The 23452-nt window shown below is 40.9% G+C and overlaps 1 protein-coding gene across 3 annotated transcripts in view; it reads left to right on the top strand.

The window, feature by feature from the left end:
* The first annotated feature begins 8105 nt into the window (after positions 1-8105).
* Positions 8106-23452, top strand: part of LOC136649586 (biotin-dependent 3-methylcrotonyl-coenzyme A carboxylase beta1 subunit-like) — a 29520-nt gene continuing 14173 nt past the window's right edge. For 2 of the 3 annotated variants that reach the window (XM_066626342.1, XM_066626344.1), the window contains exons 1-6: positions 8327-8469; positions 9504-9833; positions 14292-14485; positions 17579-17757; positions 21331-21411; positions 22800-22978. In XM_066626342.1, the coding sequence (XP_066482439.1) occupies positions 9508-9833; positions 14292-14485; positions 17579-17757; positions 21331-21411; positions 22800-22978 (959 nt within the window). In that variant the 5' untranslated portion in view covers positions 8327-8469; positions 9504-9507. Of the gene's footprint in view, positions 8238-8326; positions 8470-9503; positions 9834-14291; positions 14486-17578; positions 17758-21330; positions 21412-22799; positions 22979-23452 lie in introns of those variants that run through there. The other variant, XM_066626343.1, reaches the window with a different exon arrangement.

Raw genomic sequence — 23452 nt, 5'->3', positions numbered from 1 at the left:
TTTGCAATGAACAAATGTGTATGAATAGCCCTGTGGTGGGGCAGGGGCAAAGGAGGATGTCCTGTTAGGAAAGGGTATGATCTGTGAGACAATCGAGAAGGGAACAAGAAGGTTCTTAGATACAATGAATGAAACATTCACTAACATCTCATATGTACTGTATACAGTATAGCTCTAATTTACCAGACTTAAACAAAATGAAAATGTGTGTTAATTTTGACAAAAATGATCATAAGTATTATCTTATTCTTTATAATCTAACCTTGTTTCTGTTTCTATTCTGCTGGTAAACATTTCTGGATGAAAGTTCAATCAATAATTTTGCTGTTTTGATCAAAACTAACCATTCCTGTGCTTCCGTTTTCAAAACAGAAGAGAGTTTTACTAGAGCTCTTCAGCTCAGTCTGTCCATGCAGGTTAATGGTATTTATAGCAATGCAGCCTATAATCTGCTTTTAAGGGTACAAATGCAGCAAAAGGAGGCTGCAGATATGACCTTCACATCCCTGATGTGACATCTCAGGTGTCCTTTGGCACCCTAGAAGGTCATTTGGCAAAGTGGATTAGATAGGTATCTAGTTGCTCTACATTTCCTGGACATAGGCTGGTCACATTTATCTGTCATCTGGTCAACAGGTAAACTTGTACATGGGGTTGCATTTGAAAAGGAATCAGACACTTCACTTACGGCCCAATCCTATCCAACTTTCCAGTGCTGATGCAGATGCAATGCAGCCCGGAGGTAAGGGAACAAACATTCTGTTACCTTGGAAAAACCTCCCTGTCTGCTGCTCCACCACAGAACGCAGCACAAGACCTGTTGGCATGGCTGTATCAGTGCTGGAAAGTTGGATAGGATTGGGCCCTCAGGCTGCCGTGCTATTATTATTATTAATAACAACAATATTTATATACTGCTTTTCAACAAAAAGTTCACAAAGCGGTTTACAGAGAAAAATCAAATAACTAATGGCTCCCTGTCCCAAAAGGGGTCACAATCTAAAGAGATGCAACATCAGCAGACAGCCACTAGAAAAGACACTGGTGGGGTGAGGAGGGCCAGTTATTCTCCCCCTGCTAAATAAAAGAGAAGCACCCACTTGAAAAAATGCCTCTTACCCAGTTAGCAGGGGTACTATGCATGCTTGCCTAGGAGTAAGTCCTAATGAAAGCAGTGGAACTTACTTCCAAGTAAATATATCAAGGACTGTGCTGATAATCCTGTATTCTGAATGCTCTCCAAGTATCTGCACGTTCAAAAGTGAGGCAGGTAATGAGAAGGGAAAAGAAGGTTTTTGGTTGTGTCACCCTACCTCTGGAATGTCTTCTCCAGCAAAACTTATCCAGTGCCTACTCTTATGTGCTTTCAGTGGAAGGGAAACCCCTTTTAATTTTCCCAGACCGATTAACATTTTGTTTGGACTGTTAGGCTTTATTTAACTCCTGCAGCAGTGGCATCTAGGACAGGCCACTCAAAGCCACCTTGAGATCCCCGAGGGAAGCCAGGTCTACTGGCTGCCCAGCAGCGCATTTTAGAACCTGGGCAGACTGCTCCCACCCTTGGTACACTACTGTGCAACCTTTAATTGTTTTTGTCATCACCCAATTTAACCTAATGGGTTAAAGAGCAAAGCTCTTATGTGTTTAGGGGGAAAAAATTCAATAGCCATTCCCCTAAACGGCTATGTGATAAATGCCATTTTTGGACCCTGCCAATGCCCCAGAAAATACTGTGCTCACTCAGCATTTTATGAGCCGCTGGGATGGGCTCCTGGAGTAGCTTCTGCCTGTTGTTTGAGGCACTATATCCAAACTGCCATGGGGCTGAATTCATCCTTCTCTATACCTGGCCTCTACCAAAAAGACAATAGCATTTAGCCAACCCTACTACTCAGCTCAACATGTGCCCGCCAACTGGGCAGCCAAACAACCTGTCTAGGTAGAGGGTGAAGTTGATCTTTGACACACCTTATTGATTTTTTCCCCTCCTTTCTTCTCTATAAGAGTTCAATAAAACATACATGGAGTTCTCAGAAAGTCTACCATCCAAATACTGTCAAGGCCTAGAGCTGCTTAGCTTCAGCAAGATAGCAGCCTAAGATGCACTCTGACCACACCCTGAGACCCAACCTTCAGAGGTGTTTTTTTTTTTTTTTTAAATAGATCCAAAATGTTGGTTTTGTTTTAGTAAATGACTGGAGTACCAGAACTTTGACTTTAGAGATGTAATATCTTTTTCCTTTTTATCACTGTCAAATCACAACTTTAACAGCTTGGGTCTTGGGTGTAAATAGAAAATATATCACTAGGACTGCACCCTCAATGAAAGAAACGTTTTTTTTAAAAACACAACACATATAAATTTCATCCAACATCCACCATGTTGCCCATTTTCTCCTAAAGAGAGATGTGCTAATCCCAAAGTTGGTGCTACAGAAGTGATAAGAAAAGGAGACAGAGATAAATCTCTTGAGGCTTGCAAGATTGTGGAGATGTTTTCTTCCTTTGATGGTTTATGAACCTAGTGGAGTACCCTAAGTTAATATTTCATTTTATATAAATGTTACAATGTGCCTAGAGTATAGGACTGGTGCAGTGAACAAATATGAATGAATAAATAAAGCATCTACAGCTTGCCCATGCACCACTCCTCCCAACTTTGAAATAGACTGCAGATTATGTGCTGAACACTCCACTTCTAAATCTCAGGCTGGGGCTATACAGTTCATAAGACAGTAGGGTTTGCTGGTTATTTCCAAAGATCATCTTTGTTTATATGCAATGAAATCAGTTAATTTCAAAAACAACAAAAATTATATTAAACCTTTTTAGTACATCCCCCTTTCCCTTCTGCTCATGATTTTGCAGTGTTATATGTTCTACTATGCTCCACTGAGCTCCTAAATTGTCCCAGGTTTGATCTTTTCCTTATTTTCTCAACTAACAGTGCACTGAAGCAAAACATTTTAACTACTACATTTATATATCATCAGTGGAGTGCCTGTCTTACCTTTACAGGAACCAAAACTTTTGTGGTTTTGGATGAGTTTTAGGATTTCTACAAACAAAACTCTTCTCTAATTTAGAGACAGTTTCCAACCAAGGGTGGGCTGAAGGGCTTTGGGTATTTAAAAACAACAAAATAAGCATCATAATAAAGAATGGACTTCTGTGGAACTTGGAACTTACAAGAAGACATTTTGAGTCGCTCTAGCAACCCTTGCAATACTTGCTCAGGCATGCCAGTTACTATAAAAGTGGAGCAACAGTCCCACTAGCTTTTATATGGCAAAAGATTTTAAAAACACTCTACACATTTTAAATGCTCCTTAAAGAAAGCAAATACAGAAAGTAGTTCGTACATCTTTTCACTCTGCTATCTCTAGTACAGAACTTCTAAATATTCAGGATATACAAACAAGCAAACACCTTAGAATCCCAACAGCAAACTCTATGTTCTTCCAGAATGTCTGTTTTCTTTCAAATCATGTACTTTCCATTTGGTGTTCAATAAAGCATGTTAAAACAGCATATGATTTCAGCTGAAGAGGTGAAATAATTCTGTATACTTTATCTGTGAACCAAAGCTGGTGGAGTAGTTATCTAAGTGAGAAGAAATGCAGGAATAGTGAAGATTATTCTAGAAGATTCTTTAGAATGATGGGGTTTGCCTGAATATGTGATCTGCTGCCATTCAGAGGATGTAGCACATCCACTGTCTTGCATCTTTTCAACTGTGACAAGACAGACACACTTCTTTCACTCACCCCATATTTGCTCTGCTTCTTTGATTTGACATCCTGGGCACTATCAACCCTAACCCAAGGCTATATGAAGAAAACACTTTCTCCCCTTGCAATTGGACAAAACAGCATGTAAGCAATACAATGTATTGCTTTTCACAATTCTATAACTCCTATTACTTATTACCAAAAAATTATACTCCCTGATTAGTCACTGCTCCATTACCCTTGGGAAATATTATTATGGAATACTTGAAACTGTATCCTACATCTTATAACAACTTGCCAACGCAATTACTTTAATTTCTAGGAAAGACTATGCAATGACTAAGCTCTTACATATTCATTTAAGGGATCCATAAACAGAATAATGAATTACAGAACAAAACATTAAAAGCCTAATGTGTTCTTAATTAAGTTTAGCTAGTAGGTTAGGATTTTGTAGTACCACTAATGGTACAAGTATTAAAGAAAATGTATTTCAGTTTCATTGAATACAGTACCTTTTGCAGTTCCTACTAACAACCAGAAAGAAAAAGGATCTACATTTCACTTCCTGCTTGTTAGCTGTCATTAAGCATAAAATGATAGTTCAATGAAAACACTAATTAAATATGTATATGAACCATTGCTTTCCAAAAACCAATGTATATGAACATGTATATGAACCATTGGTTTCCAAAAAGTTAAATCACAACTGAAAAACTAATTATGGAAGGCTATAATATGCACATTTTAACAAGCAAATAACAAAGCCAAATACATCATATATTCTGTTGCATCTTTAAAAAAACCAAAAGACTGCTTATTGCTGCCTCTTTGAAAATGAGGCTGCAATCCTAAGCACACTTTCCTGAGAGTAAGCCCCACTGAACAAAATAGGACTTACTTCTGAGTAGACCTGGTTACAATTGCACCCTGAATCTATTGATGGTTTAACAGAGGTATAAGAAGACATCGTGCTCAATATACACTTGAAGGGTGAGAAAAAGAAAACACATGGTTAAATAAATAAACTGTACCTTCCAATATATAAATAAAATATACCTTCCTTTGAAGTATATGAGGAACTTCCTATGGAATACAGCAGGGATGCCCAAACCCTGGCCAAGGGGCCACTTACGGCCCTTGAGGACTCCAAATCAAGCCCGCGGGTAGCCCCAGTCTCCAATGGGCCTCTGGCCCTCTGGAGACTTGCTGGAGCCCATGGTGGTCCTGTTCTCAACTGTTCTCAATGTGAGGGCAACTGTTTGACCTCTCACATGAGCTGTGGGATGAGGGCTTCCCTCCACTGCTTGCTGTTTCACATCTGTTATGCAGCAGAGGCAGTGAAGGAAAGGATGGCTTTGTGTAGGGCCTTTTATAGGCCTTGAGCTATTGCAAGCTATTGCAAGACCTTTATTCATTCATATAAGTTCCATCTCTAATATATTCATTTATGTAAATTTATTCAAATTTATTCAAATTTATTCAAGCCCCTGACACAGTGTCAGAGAGATGATGTGACCGTCCTGCAAAAAAAGTTTGGACATCCCTGGAATACAGTATAATGGGGTTGGATTTCACCCCAGGCTACCAAAACCACAAACATTTTAAAGTTCCACTGAAATAAATTGGATTTCAACTGAAATCAGTTTTACATACTTACACTAAAATAAAAACAAAGCAATAAAAATTAAGGAGATAACAGAATACAGTTCTCAAATAATTGAAACAGTTAAATAAAAGGATATGGTTCTCTAAGCACTTAAATGAAAGGTTTAACTGCTTAAATTGTGAATATTCTAAGGGCCCAATCCAATGCAACTTTTCAGCATCAATGCAGCCCTGAGAAAGGGAATAAACATTTCCTTACCTTGAGGAGACCTTTGTAACTGCTACTCCAACACAGGACACAAACACATGCCCTGTTGGCATGACTGTATCAATGCTAGAAAGTTGGACAGTATTTTCCAATAAAGAGTTTGGCAATACAAGTTATATTTTCAGCCGATTTAACAATGACAGTGATTTGACTAGATATTTGATATTGAATAGATGACACAGGCTAATAACTTGTGGTTTGCAAAGTATCATTTTTGAATACATCTCTCATTTAGAGATTTCAGTACTAATTCCAAGGTAGGGGAACTTTGTTTTACACACCACATCAATAAAAGGTCAAAAAGGAGACCAAGTAAAACTATGACAATGGAAACATCTTTGTAATTAATAGTTCAACTGGAGACCTCTGCAGGTTCGTTCATGAAATGCAGGTTGACTTGCAAAATTCTCCCATCATATTAGTTACCTTTAAAGGGCTTAGCATTTATTAAATCTTTTTATTACACAGACCCTGATCAGATCACTGGCTTCCTAAACAATACATGTTACTAAACAACTGTATACAATACATATTTTAACACCTGCAAATTCAAATCATTCATTTACACAAAGTGCTCCTTAGGCATTGTGTGCTTAGGCTCACAAGTCTGCTTCAGCAGAGGAAAGGCAGGATATAAATCTTTAAAATAAAAAAGGAGTAATTGGAATAATACTTTGAAGTCCTATAACATATTTTGAGCAGTTCAAAGTGCTCCACATGGTTCTCAGTAACACCACATACTTGTACATGTCAATAGTACAGCACAATGTTTGAATTAGGAGAGGAAGGTAAGAGGGCCCCTTTATTTATAAAATGATCCCGCCCTCCTATCCTGCACAGGAACCACCAGGGAAACTCACAATATTTAAAATCAGAAAATATAACATATAATATTTCAACTGACGTTAAAAATACATCATATCTAAAATATGAATAGCAGCAGCCATTAAAGATCTCATACGAAGCCATGTTCCTGACAGGCTCTTCCATTCATTTTGATAGAAAAGAGGCAGACATGAGGTAAGAATATTGGCAGCCATCTTTTCTAGCTCAGAACTTGCTTGAAAAAATTCTAGTAATAAATTTTAGCATGGCTAGCACACCAGTATATAAAAAAGAACACAACCTGAGCACACTGGAAGCTTTAGAAGAAAAGAAAAAAACTCCCTAGAGCTCTAACAGTGGTTCCTAAACTGGGTCACCAAAGGGTGATGAAAAGATCTGATAACTAATTGCCTCACAGAGTGCCTATACCTTTAACTGGCACTCTATCCTCCATTGTATCTGCTCACCCTGTGAGGCTATTAAAAAAAAACAACCAGACACTATAGCTGCTAATTACCCAGCAAAGAATTCAGCTCCTTCAGTTTGCAAGATAGCTAAGCGCCTGTACATAAGAACAGCGCTGCTAGATCAGGCCATAGGCCCATCTATTCCAGCTTCCTGTATCTCACAGTGGCCCGCCAAACACCTCAGGGAGCACACAAGACAACAAGAGACCTGCATCCTGGTGCCCTCCCTTGCATCTGGCATTCTGACATGACCCATTTCTAAAATCAGGAGGTTGCACATACACATCATGGCTTGTAACCCATGATGGATTTTTCCTCCAAAAATTTGTCCGATCCCCTTTTAAATGCATCTAGGTCAGATGCCATAACCACATCCTGTGGAACAGATTAACTGCATGCTGAGTAAAGACTACAGCTGAGTAAAGCACTACAGGCTGTAGTTTGCAAGCATGTGTAAATATAGGAAGATGTTTGATAAATGCCTTTGTTCTGATAATCATTACTTATAAACAAATAAATATTTCTTTCTAGAGCTCCTTTTTTAACAGTCTGGTAAACCTAGCTGGGTCCTGATAGTGTCAACTTCTGAGTAGGCATGCATAGGATTGGGCTCTCATTTATTTATTTATTTAGAAATTTACATCTTGCCTTGAGAGGTACCAGAAATAAAATAGAAAAATACAAGGTATGTGAGCAACAGGGTGAGGTGGGCATCTGACAAAATCTTATGTCCACTTTCCAGAGATAATTTTCAGGGTTTATGTATGTATGAATTGGACATTTTCCTAAAAAAGGGGTGCTCAGGGCGGCTTCTCACTGACCTCAGAGTCCAATCCTATGCATGCCTACTCAGAAGTAAGTCCCATTATAGTCACTGGGGTTTACTCCCAGGTAGGGGTAGGTTTGCAGCCTTAGAGACCAAGCCTATGCATGTCTATTCAGAAGTCCCATTATAGTCAAAGGGGCTTACTCCCAGGTAAGTGGGGACAGCATAGAGCCCAAACCTACGCACTTCTACTCAGACTCATTGACTATAATGGGATTCACTTCTGAGCAGCCACGCACAGGCCTGGGCTGTCAGACCGCACACGAAGAGCAGGCGCAGAAGGCGCGAGACGGTCACGGAGGTGTGCCTCGCGCCAAACTGTCACTCTCCAACGGCCAAGCGTTGCACAACGAACTGAACACGTGCCAAGACACCGGTAGAAAGCTGAGGTAGCTCCAAACGGCGCGGGCACGCACATTAGGGAGTTTGCGCAGCAGGAGGGGTGCAGGCGGAGAAGGAAGTTCCGGCGACGGTAGACCCCTAAAGCGTAGAAGTCGCTCCCTGAGGAGAAGGCGCGTGACTCATGAGAAGGGGGCGGGGCTTGCGGGAGAGGCTGGAGCTGCCACTGTCACCTGAGAAGCCTCTTTCTGGGGGTGGGGGAGGAGAATGTTGAGGCAGAAAATGGCCGCGCGGTCGGAGCGTTGTGAAGAGAAGTAGCAGCTGCTCGTCAGTGCGGGGGCGCGCGTTCGGGACGGTCTGTGCTGGACGAAAGCAGTGGCGCAGCGCAGACAAGTCCCTGGAAACGTTAGTCGTTGGCTTCTGTCCGTGGCGTTGCTTGCCTGGCGCCTCCTCCCAGAGTCTCTGCGACAGTCTGGGCCGCTCTGGCCTTGTTTGCCCTGGAGTGAGAGCCCCCTTGCACTCAGTAGACCTTTCTCTCAGGGAAGGGTGCTGTCTGGAATGGCCGCTGCCTAGGGCGAAGCTTGTGTTGTGCTGTTCGCTTTTATCCACGAAAGTCTCTGAGGCTGCAGTCCTGTCCACACTTTCCTGGGAGGAAGCCCCATTGACTATAATGGGACTTCTGAGTAGACATGCATAGAATTGGGCCCTAAGGATACAATTCTAGCCACACTTTCGTGGGAGTAAGCCCCACTGACTATAATGGGACTTACATCTGAGTAGACAAGCATAGAAGTGGGCTCTGAGGCTGCCTCCTAGCAATGCTTACCTGGGAGTAAGTCCCACTGACTATAATGGGACTTACTTCTGAGTAGACAGGCATAGGCTCAGGCTCTAAGTCTGCAATCCTGTCCACACTTTCCTGGGAGGAAGCCCCGCTGACTATAATGGGATTTCTGAGTAGACAAGCATAGGAGTGGGCCCTAAGGCTACAATCCTGTCCACACTTTCCTAGGAGGAAGCCCCACTGACTATAATGGGGCTTACTTCTGAGTAGACATACATAGACTATGAAATCTATAGGTTTTTTAACTTTCCACAAAACTCTTGTATTCATGCAACAGGTTGATGTGGCTTCCCTCTGGAAGTTATTGCTTGCAGAAACCTTTCTCATAGGGCAGTGTTTGTAACTAATATTGTTGCTGTTATTTCAAATGTACAGGTGTGTCCCTTAGTGACATTCTGACCTGTGACAGGTCACATATGTAATGGCTGCTGCTGATCAGGAGGTTGCACCCCAGTCCTCCAAAGGTGAGGGAAGCCTCCCTTTTCTGAGCCTCCCAGAGGCAGTGCACATTCACACGCTGTCTCTTTGAGGCTCAGAATGCCCCAATACCTGTGTTCTATCACTACAGGGTCATATGTGTGTTCTGTCATTACAGGGTCATGTGGAACTGCAATGTTTTCAGGCCTCTTTCCAAGTGCCCATCATGTCCTTTGTCTACATTCTGCTGTCCGTTATCCCAGACCGCCAAGACCAAGTGCCAGGAATTGGGCAGGGGCAGACAAGGATGGCATCAACTGAGCTGCCAGGGTGGAGTCAAAGCTGCCAGCATGGTTCCACATAGCATGATATCCTCTTCTGTGAGCTTCAAGACAGAAAACAAAAATCAACATGCAAAAAACTTTACAGTATTAGATGGAAACATCCCTTCCCTGTACAGGCATGTGTTGGAAGGCAATGCAAGAAATAGTGAAATCTGCATTCAGAGGTAATTTGCTCTTTTGTAATATTTCTGCAGTGTTGGTCTCTTATGTGTGTGTCTTATAATTTGGAATAGTGGTAGCATTTTTAGTTCCTGTAAATCTGCTTGTAAATTTTGTGTTGGAATCCAATAAGTATAGTACTGTAATCCATTTTCTTCAAGTGAGATTTCAAGATAGCAATTTGTTAATTTAAGTAATGTATACAATAATGGTTGAATTACTTCTATGTAAACCACTTTGTGAACTACTTTGTTGAAAATTTCTAGCTGTTGGAAGGTTTAGAATGGTTTCTCAGCCTGTATGTACATGGACTTTAAAAATTTTATACAATGTTGACTTTTCTTACAATGTCTAGCATTGAACAGTGTAAGATTTACAGCTGAACTCTATGCATGTCTATTCAGAACTAAGATCCACTGAGTTCAATGGGGCATACTCCCAGAAAAGCATGTAGGAGGCTTCTATCTTGATATATATTTTTAAAGTTTATCCTTGGTGTATATTTTTAATATTTTTGAGAACTTTTTAAGAACTTGTCCCATGTTTCATTTCAAATGCATGGTGACTCATACCTAAGACCCCAGTGAATTAATGGTTGACAGCTGTTTCAGTTTATCATGATTCACTGATAAAGACAGAGGAGTGATTCACTCCCTTTATAGATCTACCCTTAAGGATTATATGACAGCAGCCCAAAAGGCTTTATTCAAAATTATTCACACAAGTTTAAAAACTCATGAAGATATCATGCTGTCTATGAGTGTATGTCTTTTTCTTGGTCCTTTCTGTTTAATTATTTCTGTAATATCTTTTGGGGAACCCAGAATTCAGCATGTGTGGTACCATACAGCAAGACCAATAATATCCTTCCAAATGGTAGTGTAATGGGCTGCTATGATGACAACAGTGGCTGTTAACAGGGACTTTTAAAGATATAATAAAGTAAATGAAGGAGTCTGGGTCCAAGACTGGTTTCAAAGGAAAACAATTTCTATTCTTCTAAAGAATATTATTATTATTAACAGTATTTATATACCGCTTTTCAACTAAAAGTTCACAAAGCGGTTTACAGAGAAAAATCAAATAACTAAATGGCTAAATATACAAGTGGTTCTCACACACTTAGCACCAGGACCCACTTTTTAGAATGAGAATCTGTCAGGACCCATCAGAAGTGATGTCATGACTGGAAGTGACATCATCAAGCAGGAACATTTTTAACAATCCTAGGCTGCAATTCTACCCACATGACATGAATTGAAACCATGTTCTGCAAATTAAGAATCGGCTAAGCAAATAGTTTGTCCAGCAGCATAAATAGCTTAACCACTATTTTACTACTAGTTTGAGACAGACCATTTAATATATATACATAAGAACAGCCCCACTGGATCAGGCCATAGGTCCATCTAGTCCAGCTTCCTGTATCTCACAGTGGCCCACCAAATGCCCCAGGGAGCACACCAGATAACAAGAGACCTCATTCTGGTGCCCTCCCTTGCATCTGGCATTCTGACATAGCCCATTTCTAATATCAGGAGGTTGTACATGCACATCATGGCTTGAAACCCGTAATGGATTTTTCCTCCAGGAACTTGTCCAATCCCCTTTTAAAGGCGTCCAGGCCAGACGCCATCACCACATCCCGTGGCAAGGAGTACCAGAGACCAACCACAGGCTGAGTAAAGAAATATTTTCTTTTATCTGTTCTAATTCTCCCAACACTCAATTTTAGTGGATGTCCCCTGGTTCTGGTGTTATGTGAGAGTGTAAAGAGCATCTCTCTATCCACTCTATCCATCCCCTGCATAATTTTGTATGTCTCAGTCATGTCCCCCCTCAGGCGCCTCTTTTCTAGGCTGAAGAGGCCCAAACGCTGTAGCCTTTCCTCTTAAGGAAGGTGCTCCAGCCCAGTAATCATCTTAGTCACTCTCTTTTGCACCTTTTCCATTTCCACTATGTCTTTTTCGAGATGCGGCAACCAGAACTGGACACAATACTCCAGGTGTGGCCTTACCACCGATTTGTACAACGGCATTATAATATTAGCCATTTTGTTCTCAATACCTTTTCTGATGATCCCAAGCATAGAATTGGCCTTCTTTACTGCCGCCGCACATTGAGTCGACACTTTCATCGACCTGTCCACCACCACCCCAAGATCTCTCTCCTGATCTGTCACAGACAGTTCAGAACCCATCAGCCTATATATGAAGGTTTGATTTTTTGCCCCAATGTGCATGACTTTACACTTACTGACATTGAAGCGCATCTGCCATTTTGCTGCCCATTCTGCCAGTCTGGAGAGATCCTTCTGGAGCTCCTCACAATCACTTCTGGTCTTCACCACTCGGAAAAGTTTGGTGTTGTCTGCAAACTTAGCCGCCACACTGCTCAACCCTGTCTCCAGGTCATTTATGAAGAGGTTGAAAAGCACCAGTCCCAGGACAGATCCTTGGGGCACACCGCTTTTCACCTCTCTCCATTGTGAAAATTGCCCATTGATACCCACTCTCTGTTTCTTGGCCTCAATCCATGAGAGGACCTGTCCTCTAATTCCCTGACTGTGGAGTATTTTCAGTAGCCTTTGGTGAGGGACCATGTTGAACGCCTTTTGAAAGTCCAAATATATAATGTCTACAGGTTCTCCCGCATCCACATGCCTGTTGACCTTTTCAAAGAATTCTATAAGGTTTGTGAGGCAAGACTTACCCTTACAGAAGCCATGCTGATTCTCCCTCAGCAAGTCCTGTTCGTCTATGTGTTTTGAGATACTATCTTTGATGAGGCATTCCACCATCTTACCCAGTATAGATGTTAGGCTGACCGGCCTATAGTTTCCCAGGTCTCCCCTCTTTCCCTTTTTAAAGATAGGCGTGACATTTGCTATCCTCCAATCTTCTGGCACCATGGCTGTTTTGAGGGACAAGTTGCATATCTGAGTCAAGAGATCAGCAACTTCATTCTTCAATTCCTTAATAACTCTTGGGTGGATGCCATCAGGGCCCGGTGACTTATTGATCTTTAATTTATCAATGAGGTCTGAAACATCTTCTCTTTTAACCTCTATTTGACTTAATTCCTCAGTCAGGAGGGGCCGTTCTGCCCCTCCTGACCGAGGTATCAGTGGTATCTGCCCGAGGTCTTCTGCCGTGAAGACAGATGCAAAGAACTCATTTAATTTCTCTGCCATCTCTAAGTCTCCTTTTATCTCCCCTTTCCCTCCCTCACCATCCAGAGGGCCAACCGCTTCTCTGGCGGGTTTCCTGCTTCTAACTTATTTGAAGAAGCTTTTATTATTCCCTTTAATGTTGCTGGCCATGCGTTCCTCATAGTCTCGCTTGGCCTCCCGTATCAGCTTCTTACATTTCTTTTGCCACAGTTTATGTTCCTTTTTATTCTCCTCATTAGGGCAAGACTTCCATTTATGGAAGGAAGCTTCCTTGCCCTTTACAGCCTCTCTAACTTGGCTCGTTAGCCATATGGGCACCCTCCTGGATTTAGTGGAACCCTTTCTTTCTTTGTGGTATACACCTCTGCTGGGCCTCTATTACTGTTGTTTTAAGCAGCCTCCATGCACTCTGGAGAGATTGGACTCTTTTTACCTTCCCTTTCAACCTCCTTCTAACCAGCCTCCTCATTTGAGGGAAGTCCGCCTGTCGGAAGTCAAGGGTTTTTGTGAGAGATTTGCCCGGTATTCTTCCCCCGATGTGCATGTCGAAACGGATCGCAGCATGATCAGTGTTCACCAACGGCTCCGTAACATTGACATCTCTAACCAGGTCCTATGCACTGCACAATATTAAATCCAGAGTCACCTGTCCTCTGGTGGGCTCCATGACTAGCTGCTCTAAGGCACAGTCATTTAGCACGTCAAGAAATCCGGTCTCCTTTTTGTGACCGGAACACAAATTGACCCAGTCTATATGAGGATAATTGAAGTCCCCCATGATTACAACCCTGTCCCTCCTTGTCACCTCCGTGATCTGTTTCCTCATTTCAAGGTCCCCTTCCGATTTCTGGTCTGGAGGACGATAGTATGCCCCCAGTATTACATCGCTCCACAGGCCTGGTAATTTAACGCACAGAGATTCTATGGTGGAGTCGGACCCACCTTCAATCTCTAGTTTGCTGGATTCTATCCTTAACATAAACGGCCACCCCACTCCAACACGCCCCTCCCTGTCCCTCCTGTAGAGTTTATAGCCCGGGATTGCAGTATCCCATTGATTCTCCACATTCCACCAGGTTTCTGTTATGCCCGCTATGTCAATGTTTTCCCTAGTCACCAGACATTCCAGTTCTCCCATCTTTGCTCGGAGACGCTGGGCATTTGCATAAATTAATTTATGCAATTTATTTGCATAAATTAATTTAATACATATTAAATTAATTTGTTACAAAATAACTTGTATGTGAAAACAAACATAGGTTTTTCTTTGAATTTTTGGTTTTAATCTCAGATATTCAGAGTTGCTTGCAATGGTCAATAAAAGAGGGGAAAATGCAATACTACGTCATACCCAGAGAAACAAGAAGCTACTTGTTCGTGAGCGTCTAAAGCTGCTTCTTGATGATGAACCCTTCCTTGAGCTCTCCCCTTTTGCAGGCCTTGGTATGCCTTATGGTGATGTTCCTGGTGCAGGGTGTCTCACTGGTAGGTATTGTGTAATGGAAATTACTCTTGAGATAATCTATGTTATTATAAAACATCATGGACTTTATTCAGGCTAATCAGGTGTTTAGTATGTCACCAATGCAGTTGCTACCCATTTAACAACTGATAAGAAAATTCAGTTTTTTGTGTGGTTGTTGAAAGCTAGTCTTGAGGAGAGCAAAAAATGTCTTTTTTCTGCCTTTTTGACACTTAGTAACAAAAATGTTTGGGACCAGTTTGGTTTTTAAATGTTGGATAAAGCAATGACACATGGTCACTAATCTTTAGCAGTCTTATAAATTCATGTATGGTAGTCCTCTTCTGTGGTAAGGATGATTAATGATATTGCTTCTCTACTTAAAATTGATATTTTTGTAATGCTTTGTTCTGCATATAGCAAGTAATTTATTTCTGAGAGGCATCTTCTGTCCATGAACTAAATTAAGAAGTGACTGATGTGCTGTGGATGTTCTCAGAAACAAGCTCATCCTCAGCCACAGACCACTTCCTGCCAACTCTTCTGCCCAGTCTCTCTTTGGTTTGGTGTGTCAGAACTCTTCCACTTGGAAAAATTTATGTGAGCCAGTAGGAATGGAGATTTGATGGCTGTGTAACCTTGACCCTTGTCTAAACTGCAGGGTTGGAGTGGGTGGTTTGAGAAATGGAGGCCTTGCAGGATAATAGTAATTTATAAGTTATATTGTTATTTAAGTAGCAGCTGTAGACCTTGTAGTATTCATTTGAATTCTATAATAGTGGTTATTTGGTTATCTGTGTACTCTGTTGTAGGCCCTGTATGCATGCATTTTCAGTAGGACTGCAGCTTAAGACCAAACACAAAGCTGAATATGAGTATTGGGTCTTGATTTTCCTTTCTTTTGTTTAAATAGCATGGGGAAGTACTTTGTCCCACTGCAGTAAGATCCCATTTGTTCCCACCTGTGTACTTCAGTTGTGTGTTCCCACAGTGTGTTCCCACCTGTGTTTCAGTTGTAGTCTTTGATGCAGTTCAGTGACAAGGATGACCCTCTGCAGTGGTTCCCAAAGTGGTGGGTCACATCCCACCATTGGGAACCAAAACCAGACCACTCCCCCTTAAGGAGAATGGCCCAGTAAGGGTGTCCGGACAGCACTGCAGCTACGGTGGCACTGTGGGGACCCAGGAGTTTTTCCTTTTATGTAAAGGGGCCCACTGGCCTTGGGAAGGGTCCAGGAGGCCTGCAGCCCCCTCCGTGGTCTCCATTTGGGGATTGGAGCGAACTTCTGGTTTGTGCGCAAAAGACTTTTGAAGAGTGGTCAAATGCATGCTAGAACCCATTTTATGACCTAGTCCAGCAAACTGTGGGTCAGGACCCAATTTCAAGTGGATCTTGCAGAACCTCCAGTGAACACACAGGTGATGGAAAGATCGAATAACTAATTGCTTCAAGCCCTGAGGCTATTCAGATAGCTGCTAACTGCCCTGCCATTAGCTGAGCTCCTGCAGATTGCAAGCTTGTATAAATACAGGAAGATAAATATTTGAGCATCTTTTTTTTCTGGTGTGCTCCCCCATATGTCAATGACAGTAAGTAAGGCCAGGTGAAGGCTGGGTCACAAAACTAAGCCCCTCAAGTCTTGAGGCTGTTCATTAGGGCTGCCTTGTTATGAGAAATTGATCGAGTTTCTTTGCAAACAAATAAAATATTAGTTGTAAATAAATATTATTTCTTTCTAGATCAAAATTTTAAAAATTCTCATAAAGCTAGGTGGGTCCTGACAGACTTTTAAAAAGCAATTCCCAGTGCTAAAAACCACTGGTTTAGTCCATGACACTGCATCTTTGCCAACATTGTATCTGCAGATTGTTAACCAGTAGAGCTTCTCTGAATATTGAAAGACCTGTTGCATCTTTGCCCTTGCTAAGACAGACAAGGTTAGCTATGTCCAATTTGCAGAATGCTTTATACTCATCAATATGCTGATGACACCCATCTCTATTACTCTTTTCCATTAGATTTTAGGGAGGCTCTGGAAGTCTTGAACTGATGTTTGTCAGTGATGGCCTGAATGTCAGCTCACAAACTGAGATTTAATTCCTGCTGTTGAGCTGGAAATTGAGCTGGAAGTTGAGCTGGAAATAGGAAAGCTGATCTGAGATTGCATACAGCCTGTTTTAGATGGGGTAGTGCTCTTCTTGAAGGGTTAAGTTCACACCTTCATCTTGGACTCAGCTCTACTTTTGGATGGTCTGGTGGAGGCTGTGACCAGGACCTTTTGGACAGCTTTGGTTAGTGTTTCAGTCGCACTCTTACCTGGGGGGTGAAAAGCAGATCTGTCCACCATTATATGTGCTTTTTTAATGCCCAGGTTAGAATATTGCAGTTTACTTGGAGCTACTTTTGAAAAGTATTAGGAAACTGCAACTGGTGCAGAATACTGTGATCAGAGTCTTGATTGGGCAGGGTTAGTCAACCTCTTTTAGCTGCTGGTGATTATCTTTAAAGCCCTCAACTGTTTGAAACCATGGTATTTAAAGGAAAGCCTGCTCCTGCATGAACCTAATGTGGTCTGTGGGAGAGTACCTGCTCCATGTCCCACCATCTGTAGAGGTGCAGCTGGCAGGAATGTGGAAAAGGACCTTCTCAGATACAGCATCCAGATTGCAATTTCCTCCTTCAGAAGCTTTGTCTGACTGTTTTCTTATTTACTCTTTGGCACCTGGTAAAGATTATTTTTTTGTTCCCTTTAGTATTAATAGCTGTTCCCCCTGATTAACGGTGGTGGTACAAATTTGATCTTGTTTTGATGCTGTTTAATGTTGTGCTTTCATTGACTTTTAAATTATATTTTTATTTGTGATCAGATTTGTTTTTTTCTGAACTCTGTTTTGAGGATTCTTTTTGGAAAAGCCGTCAATAAATTTTAATACAAATAAATATGCCTAAAATTCTGTAGAAAACTTTTCTGGCATATTTCTATATTTATGCGGTAGTCTGTCTTTAATTTATGGAACAATTACAAAATATTTCTGTGTGGATAATTTGGCCATTGTGAAACCTCATTCCCTTTGGAAGGTCTTCTTTACAGTGGATTCCCTGACCTGTGTTGCAGGAATTGGAAAAATCTGTGGAATCTGGTGTGTTTTCATGTTAAATGATGCAACAGTGAAAGGTGGGACCTTCTATCCTATTTCAGTGAAGAAACAGCTAAGAGCTCAGGAAATAGCAATTAAAAATAGACTTCCATCTGTTTACCTAGTAGACAGCGGGGGAGCATTTTTACCACTTCAGGTAAATATACACAGTATTTTCAGCCTTGTGGATTGCATCCTTACCCTCAACATACACAACAGGGTCCAGTAGCACCTGAAAATGTACTGAGGGATCTGAAGTAATATGGAATGCTGCAGGAGGGGCTGCTGAAAATGCCCCCTACCCCCACACCAATAAAAGTGTTTTCTGTATGTATAGATCAAGGTTAGAATACAACCCTTTATCTAAATAAACATTACTCACTTTGCCGCAATGTTTTGGTTGGCTTTCCATGTCCTAAAAATGTAAGTTGAATAAAAATGTGTATGATTTTAGCAAAGTCAGAGCCAGATTTTGATGACCTATCAGTGCCAGGATTATGATTTAGAGCAGCGATTTTCAATTGTTGCACACTGGTGTGCCATGAAAGGCCAGCAGGTGTGCTGCAGGAGTTGGGAGCACAGCAAATGAAAATTGCTGAAAAACTTTTCCAGGTTCTATAATTCTGTTTCTAGGGCAATTCTGTTTCTAGGGCAATAATTGTCTGTCCCTCTTCCTCCACTGGCAGGAAGAAGAGGACCAGACAATTTGTTACTAAAGACAGTTACCCTTAAAACAGAGCCATGCAGCCTAGAAAAGTCTCCAGGAACCGGAAGTGATATAATTAAAAGGGAAAACCATAGAGGTTAGCGAGAAGAGAAACGTTGAAAGTAGCTGGTTTAGAGAAAGATTAATGATGTGTCAAACTAAAAAACAAAGTGTAGTATCCACACCTTTTGTAGAATAGGGCTCCATTGTTGGAAGCTTTTTCCATACCTGGCAGAAGTATTTTGCTTGTTCAAGGACACCTGACATGATCCAAACACTCCTTCAGGTCTTTGAGGAAACTTTTGACAACAGAACCCAGCTTCTGATGCTACCTAAAATACATACGTACCTTGCCTTTATGGAAAAAAAGGATTGAAAGGACTCCCTAGCCCAGTGGTACTCAAACTTTTTCGGCCAGTGGCTCCCTTGACCCCCGTGGCTGTTGACCATGACTCCCCATCATGTTCCTGAGGGCTGGAAGTGACATCATTAAACAGGAAGTGGCCAGAAATATTAACTATATTAAATATAATATTATAATTTTATATTTACTATCATATAATAAATATTAAATATATATTAACTATATTAATATTAATTATATTAATCATATCATTAATTAAATGCAGATCTTAAAAATATATTATTAATACACAGCAATATACATGCTTTATAAATGATCAACTGCTGATCACTGTTGGAGACAGGATGCTGGAGTAGGTAGATTTTGTCTGGTCCAGGAAGACTCATTTTTTTTAACTTTGTAAGCTTACCGATAGAATTGTTTTATCAAATGAACTTTTGAACACCCAGTCTGAGCAACATTACACACACACCCCTGTGGACCCCAATCCAACTAGTCATTTCTCCTTGGATAGGATTGAACCCTTTATTAATTTAATGAAATTAAATTTTTCTAGCGGCTGGTGGGGAAAACAAAAATGGATCATGAAAATATATCAGAGCTGATAAGGGTTTGGTTAGGAAGCTGATTTGTGTCCTATACTAGGAGATGCACACCTCAAGCCTATGCATGTCTACTCAGAAGTAAGTCCCATTAGAGTCAATGAGGCTTACTCCCAGGAAAGTGCGGATAGGATTGGGTTGGAAATCACTTCATCAATGGCTGATAAGTATTCCCTTCAAATAGCAAGATTCATCACTTTAAAAATACAGCCTTTCCTCTTCAGTCAAACAACAAGATTAATAAATCACTTTAAAAACTGTTCCCTTTTTCTGCTCCTGGCCAAGTAAAGTGTGTGCTTATCTCTCCCCTCCCCCTTTGCCAACTGCATGGAAGCTAAGACCCCTGGTGATTGGTAAAATGGGAAGTGTTTTATTTGGGGAGGGGGAGGAAAACGGGAAGGTTTGGAGATTGAAAGAGGGGAGTGGAAGAGGAAGGGGGTTGAAAAGAGAGATTTCACTTTGATGAGAAGTGATCCCAGGCTGGGAACTAGGAACCAACCGGACAAGGATCAGTGAGGGTTAAGGACTGCAAGCTGAGCAAGCTTTGGAAACAACATGCTGTGAACACAGAAGGCGGCAGTCTCAGAGTGGAGGGAGAAGAGGGCGGCCCCCTGCAGCAGCCACTCTTGAAGTCCCACTCGGAGCAACTCCTGTTTCTTCTGCTTTAAAAAAAAGCACAGACAATATTCTGCCCAGGGGTGTGACTGTATCGCTGCGATAGGACATCCCATGCCTCCCCTTTGAGTTCCTGGTGCCTCCCTAAGGAGCTGCACCTCACAGTTTGAATAACACTGGCTTAGGGGTTAGTACTCATGAACCCCTCCCTTAAGGTAGCTTGACCAAATTGGATGCACTAACTAGTTATGTCCAGCAGAGGGAGCAGGGAAGCTACTTAAGAGGAAAGCACACAAATCCCGACTTATTGCCACACTATTGCAATTTGCAGGCTGGTTTGGACTGGAAAGGGCAAATAGAACAAAATTAATTGTTTAACCATGTCTAGACAGAAATACAGTTCTTATTGTTAGCTACTTACATTGTTCAAGAATTTCAGACTTTCCATGAATCAGCATTAGGTTCCAATGGCAGACCTGGCAAAACACACCCAAGCATCCTTGTACTTGAACTTAGGAGTGATGCGATTGGATTGCCTGACTGAATGAGAGGAAATAACCTGGCCACTCCATCCCACCCTTTACTTAGACAGGCAGATTTGGCTGCCCAACTGTGGTTGGCATTTGTCAATCGCAGTAGGAAGCTTTTCTATTTTCATTAGGGAAAACCCATGCATAGAGTGGAACAGTAGGCATCGAACTACATGGCTGTATTTGGGAATGGTGTTTCAAGCAAAGGACAACAGCTGCTGCAGGAACATTTTCCAGCAGCTTTCAGGATGCTGAGCTAACATAGAAACCTTAGGGGAACTGGAAGTATCAAAACGTAAAGGGGAAAAAGCAGGATGGTCATGACAATCAGTGGTTGCACATCACGTGCAGCCTGCTCACTTCTACAATAGTTTTGATTTTAGTTTGAAGTAGAGTTGCCTGGTTAAGTCTTTGAGATGCTGGCTTCTAGTTTCTACAGAGTTTTGCTTACAGAATTTTTTTAATTGCTCAGCAAAACAGAACCAAGGTTTAAATCTGAGTTTAGAAATACTGTAGGCTGAAAAAAGAAAGTAAGAATATAAAGCTGCAGAAATACCCAAGGATGAGCTATTCTTTTCTCTTTCAGCTTTGCCCCAAATATATCTAAAATTACTAGCCTTGTAGTTGAATAGAATTGTCTTTTCATAGAATCAAGATGTATGAATTCTGTTTTGTGCAGCATACTTTGTGCAGTATAGCTGTAGCTTTTTGTGGTTATTGCATGTAGAAAGAGCAAATGAAATACCTTGAAAATGCGGCTGTTCTCCAACAGTGCCTTTTAAAGGATTAGGAATATTGTACAGCTTGATTGGGTGTTTGTTTTTTTTTTTTTTAATATTGGGTCAAAAGTAAAGTTCTATTTTGAATTAAATGTAATACTGAAACTGTTTTATTCCTCTCCCTATACTGTAAGGCAGAGATGTTTCCTGACCAATTCCATGGTGGCCGAATTTTTTACAATGAGGCTGTGATGTCTGCAATGAGAATCCCTCAGGTATAATATTGTATGAGGCAGAAATCTGTACACAGCATAAACATTTTTGGTAGCACAGATTCTTAAACCTCATTCAGTTAATATGCAAAAAGAATGCAGCTGCTGAGCAGAGTACAGGTGTGCACTACTTAACAATAGGGATATGTTCTCCAATTCCCGTTGTTGTTAGCTTGTTAAGTGAACACTCAACCCAATTTAATGCCTTTGTTGTATAAACAGACACTCCTTGCCACACTGCACAGGCTACTGGGGATAGATTGCCTCTTCTTTGCATTAAGGGCCTCTTTGTTGTGTAAACAGACACTGTGCTGTAGACTATGGGAGACCTGACTGCCTCATTAAGAGCGTCTTCCTTGTCCTTAGACCACCTTGTATATATGGTTTGTCATTAAATAGATGGTGGTTAAGCGATACATGCTTATACTTCATAGTTGGGTAGCTTGTTATGTTTTGTATCCATTGCACAAACTGTCTACTATGATCCAAGAGCAGTGTGGCATACAGAACCATAGTTAGTCATTACATTCTTGCCTTAAGCATTTCCGTTGCTCATATCTTACCTTCAACAATAGGTTTAGTGAATTATTTATTTATTACAGTATTTATATACCACTTTTCTCTTAGGTGGTTTACATAGGTAGATTGAACATAGAATTAGAATCAGTGGAACACATACTGAATAATTTCTTTCTTTTATGGAGGGTCATTCTACTCTAAATGCAATTCACATCATGATACCTGTGTAGCTCTTTTTAATCTGGACTGGGTAACATGTCACTTAGTGCCATCTGTTCACGTCGGGAACAGCTCTTGCCTGCTTTACCTTTGGAGTAGCCTCTACAAGTGGGTGTGTGTGTGTGCGCGTGCGCACATTGAGCTTGCAGCAGTTAACAAAGGGCAAACTGGCATACAGTTTTTGTTCCAGAGCCATGGAGTGTAAAGATAAGTTAAGTATAGGTTATCTATCCTTGCTACAGAGACTATAAAACTAACTCTGAAATCTGGGATAATTTTTTGTAGTATTTTTTGAGGTATTCATGTTAATCTGTTGCTGCAAAAACAAGAGTCTTGTTCCACATATGAAAGACTTACACAAAAATTTATGCAATACATTTTTATTACAAGTTTTGCAGGTGATGAATCAGATGGTAGTCCAGGAAAGCCCATGCTTCATTAAATTTGGTAGTCTTAAGTTACCACCTTAAGGTAGTCTTTTTGGTTTTTAAAAAAGCAGTATTGTTTTTCTGAGATGCATAAATAAATGCTGTTTTTCTGTGTCATTGCATAATTTTACTGTGATCATATGCCTTAAATGTGCAATTTATTACAGAAATTAAAACTTCATTCTATTCTTTCCTCTTACCCAGCTTTTTTGGTGTGTCCTTTAGGTGGCAGTTGTGTGTGGTTCTTGTACTGCAGGAGCTGCTTATGTTCCTACCATAGCAGAGGAAACGGCCATTGTAGATAAAATTGGCACACTGTTCCTTGCTGGGCCCCCTTTAGTTAAGGCTGCAACAGGAGAGGACATTCTTCCTGAGGAACTGGGAGGAGCCAGCCTGCACTCAAAGTAAGCATAGTGTTAAAAGCTGAAAAAATGAAAATGTTAATTTAGATTGAATCATACCTTCAGTCATAATTTAGAAAGATTCAAGTTCCCATTATCTGTTTATAAATATATAAACATTAGAAAGGTGAATGCCTCTGGCAGTGTGCAGAGTGAATTTCTCTGAACACTGACTTCTCAATAGGCCTGAATTCTGACATCTCCTTTTGGAAATGAACTGCTGTGCTTCAGAAATGTTGAAGTGCTCATGTTTTTGTGATGTTTAAATAAATATATTGAAATAATTATGTGGAAAAATGATACTGAAGACTATTTTTTTTCTTCAGTTAGGGTTAGAATGGACGCAGAACAACATCCCTCCAGATGAATACTAAACAGATGTTAGTGTTTCTATAACCTTTTTTTCTGGAATAAGTGAGATCCCATCAAAGAGAAGAGCAAACGTTTGTTGTTTCTAGTGACAAGAAAGAAGTTTTA

Source organism: Tiliqua scincoides, chromosome 4 (assembly GCF_035046505.1).
Source record: "Tiliqua scincoides isolate rTilSci1 chromosome 4, rTilSci1.hap2, whole genome shotgun sequence".
Lineage (NCBI taxonomy): Eukaryota > Metazoa > Chordata > Lepidosauria > Squamata > Scincidae > Tiliqua > Tiliqua scincoides.
This window is presented reverse-complemented; position numbering and strand designations above follow the sequence as displayed.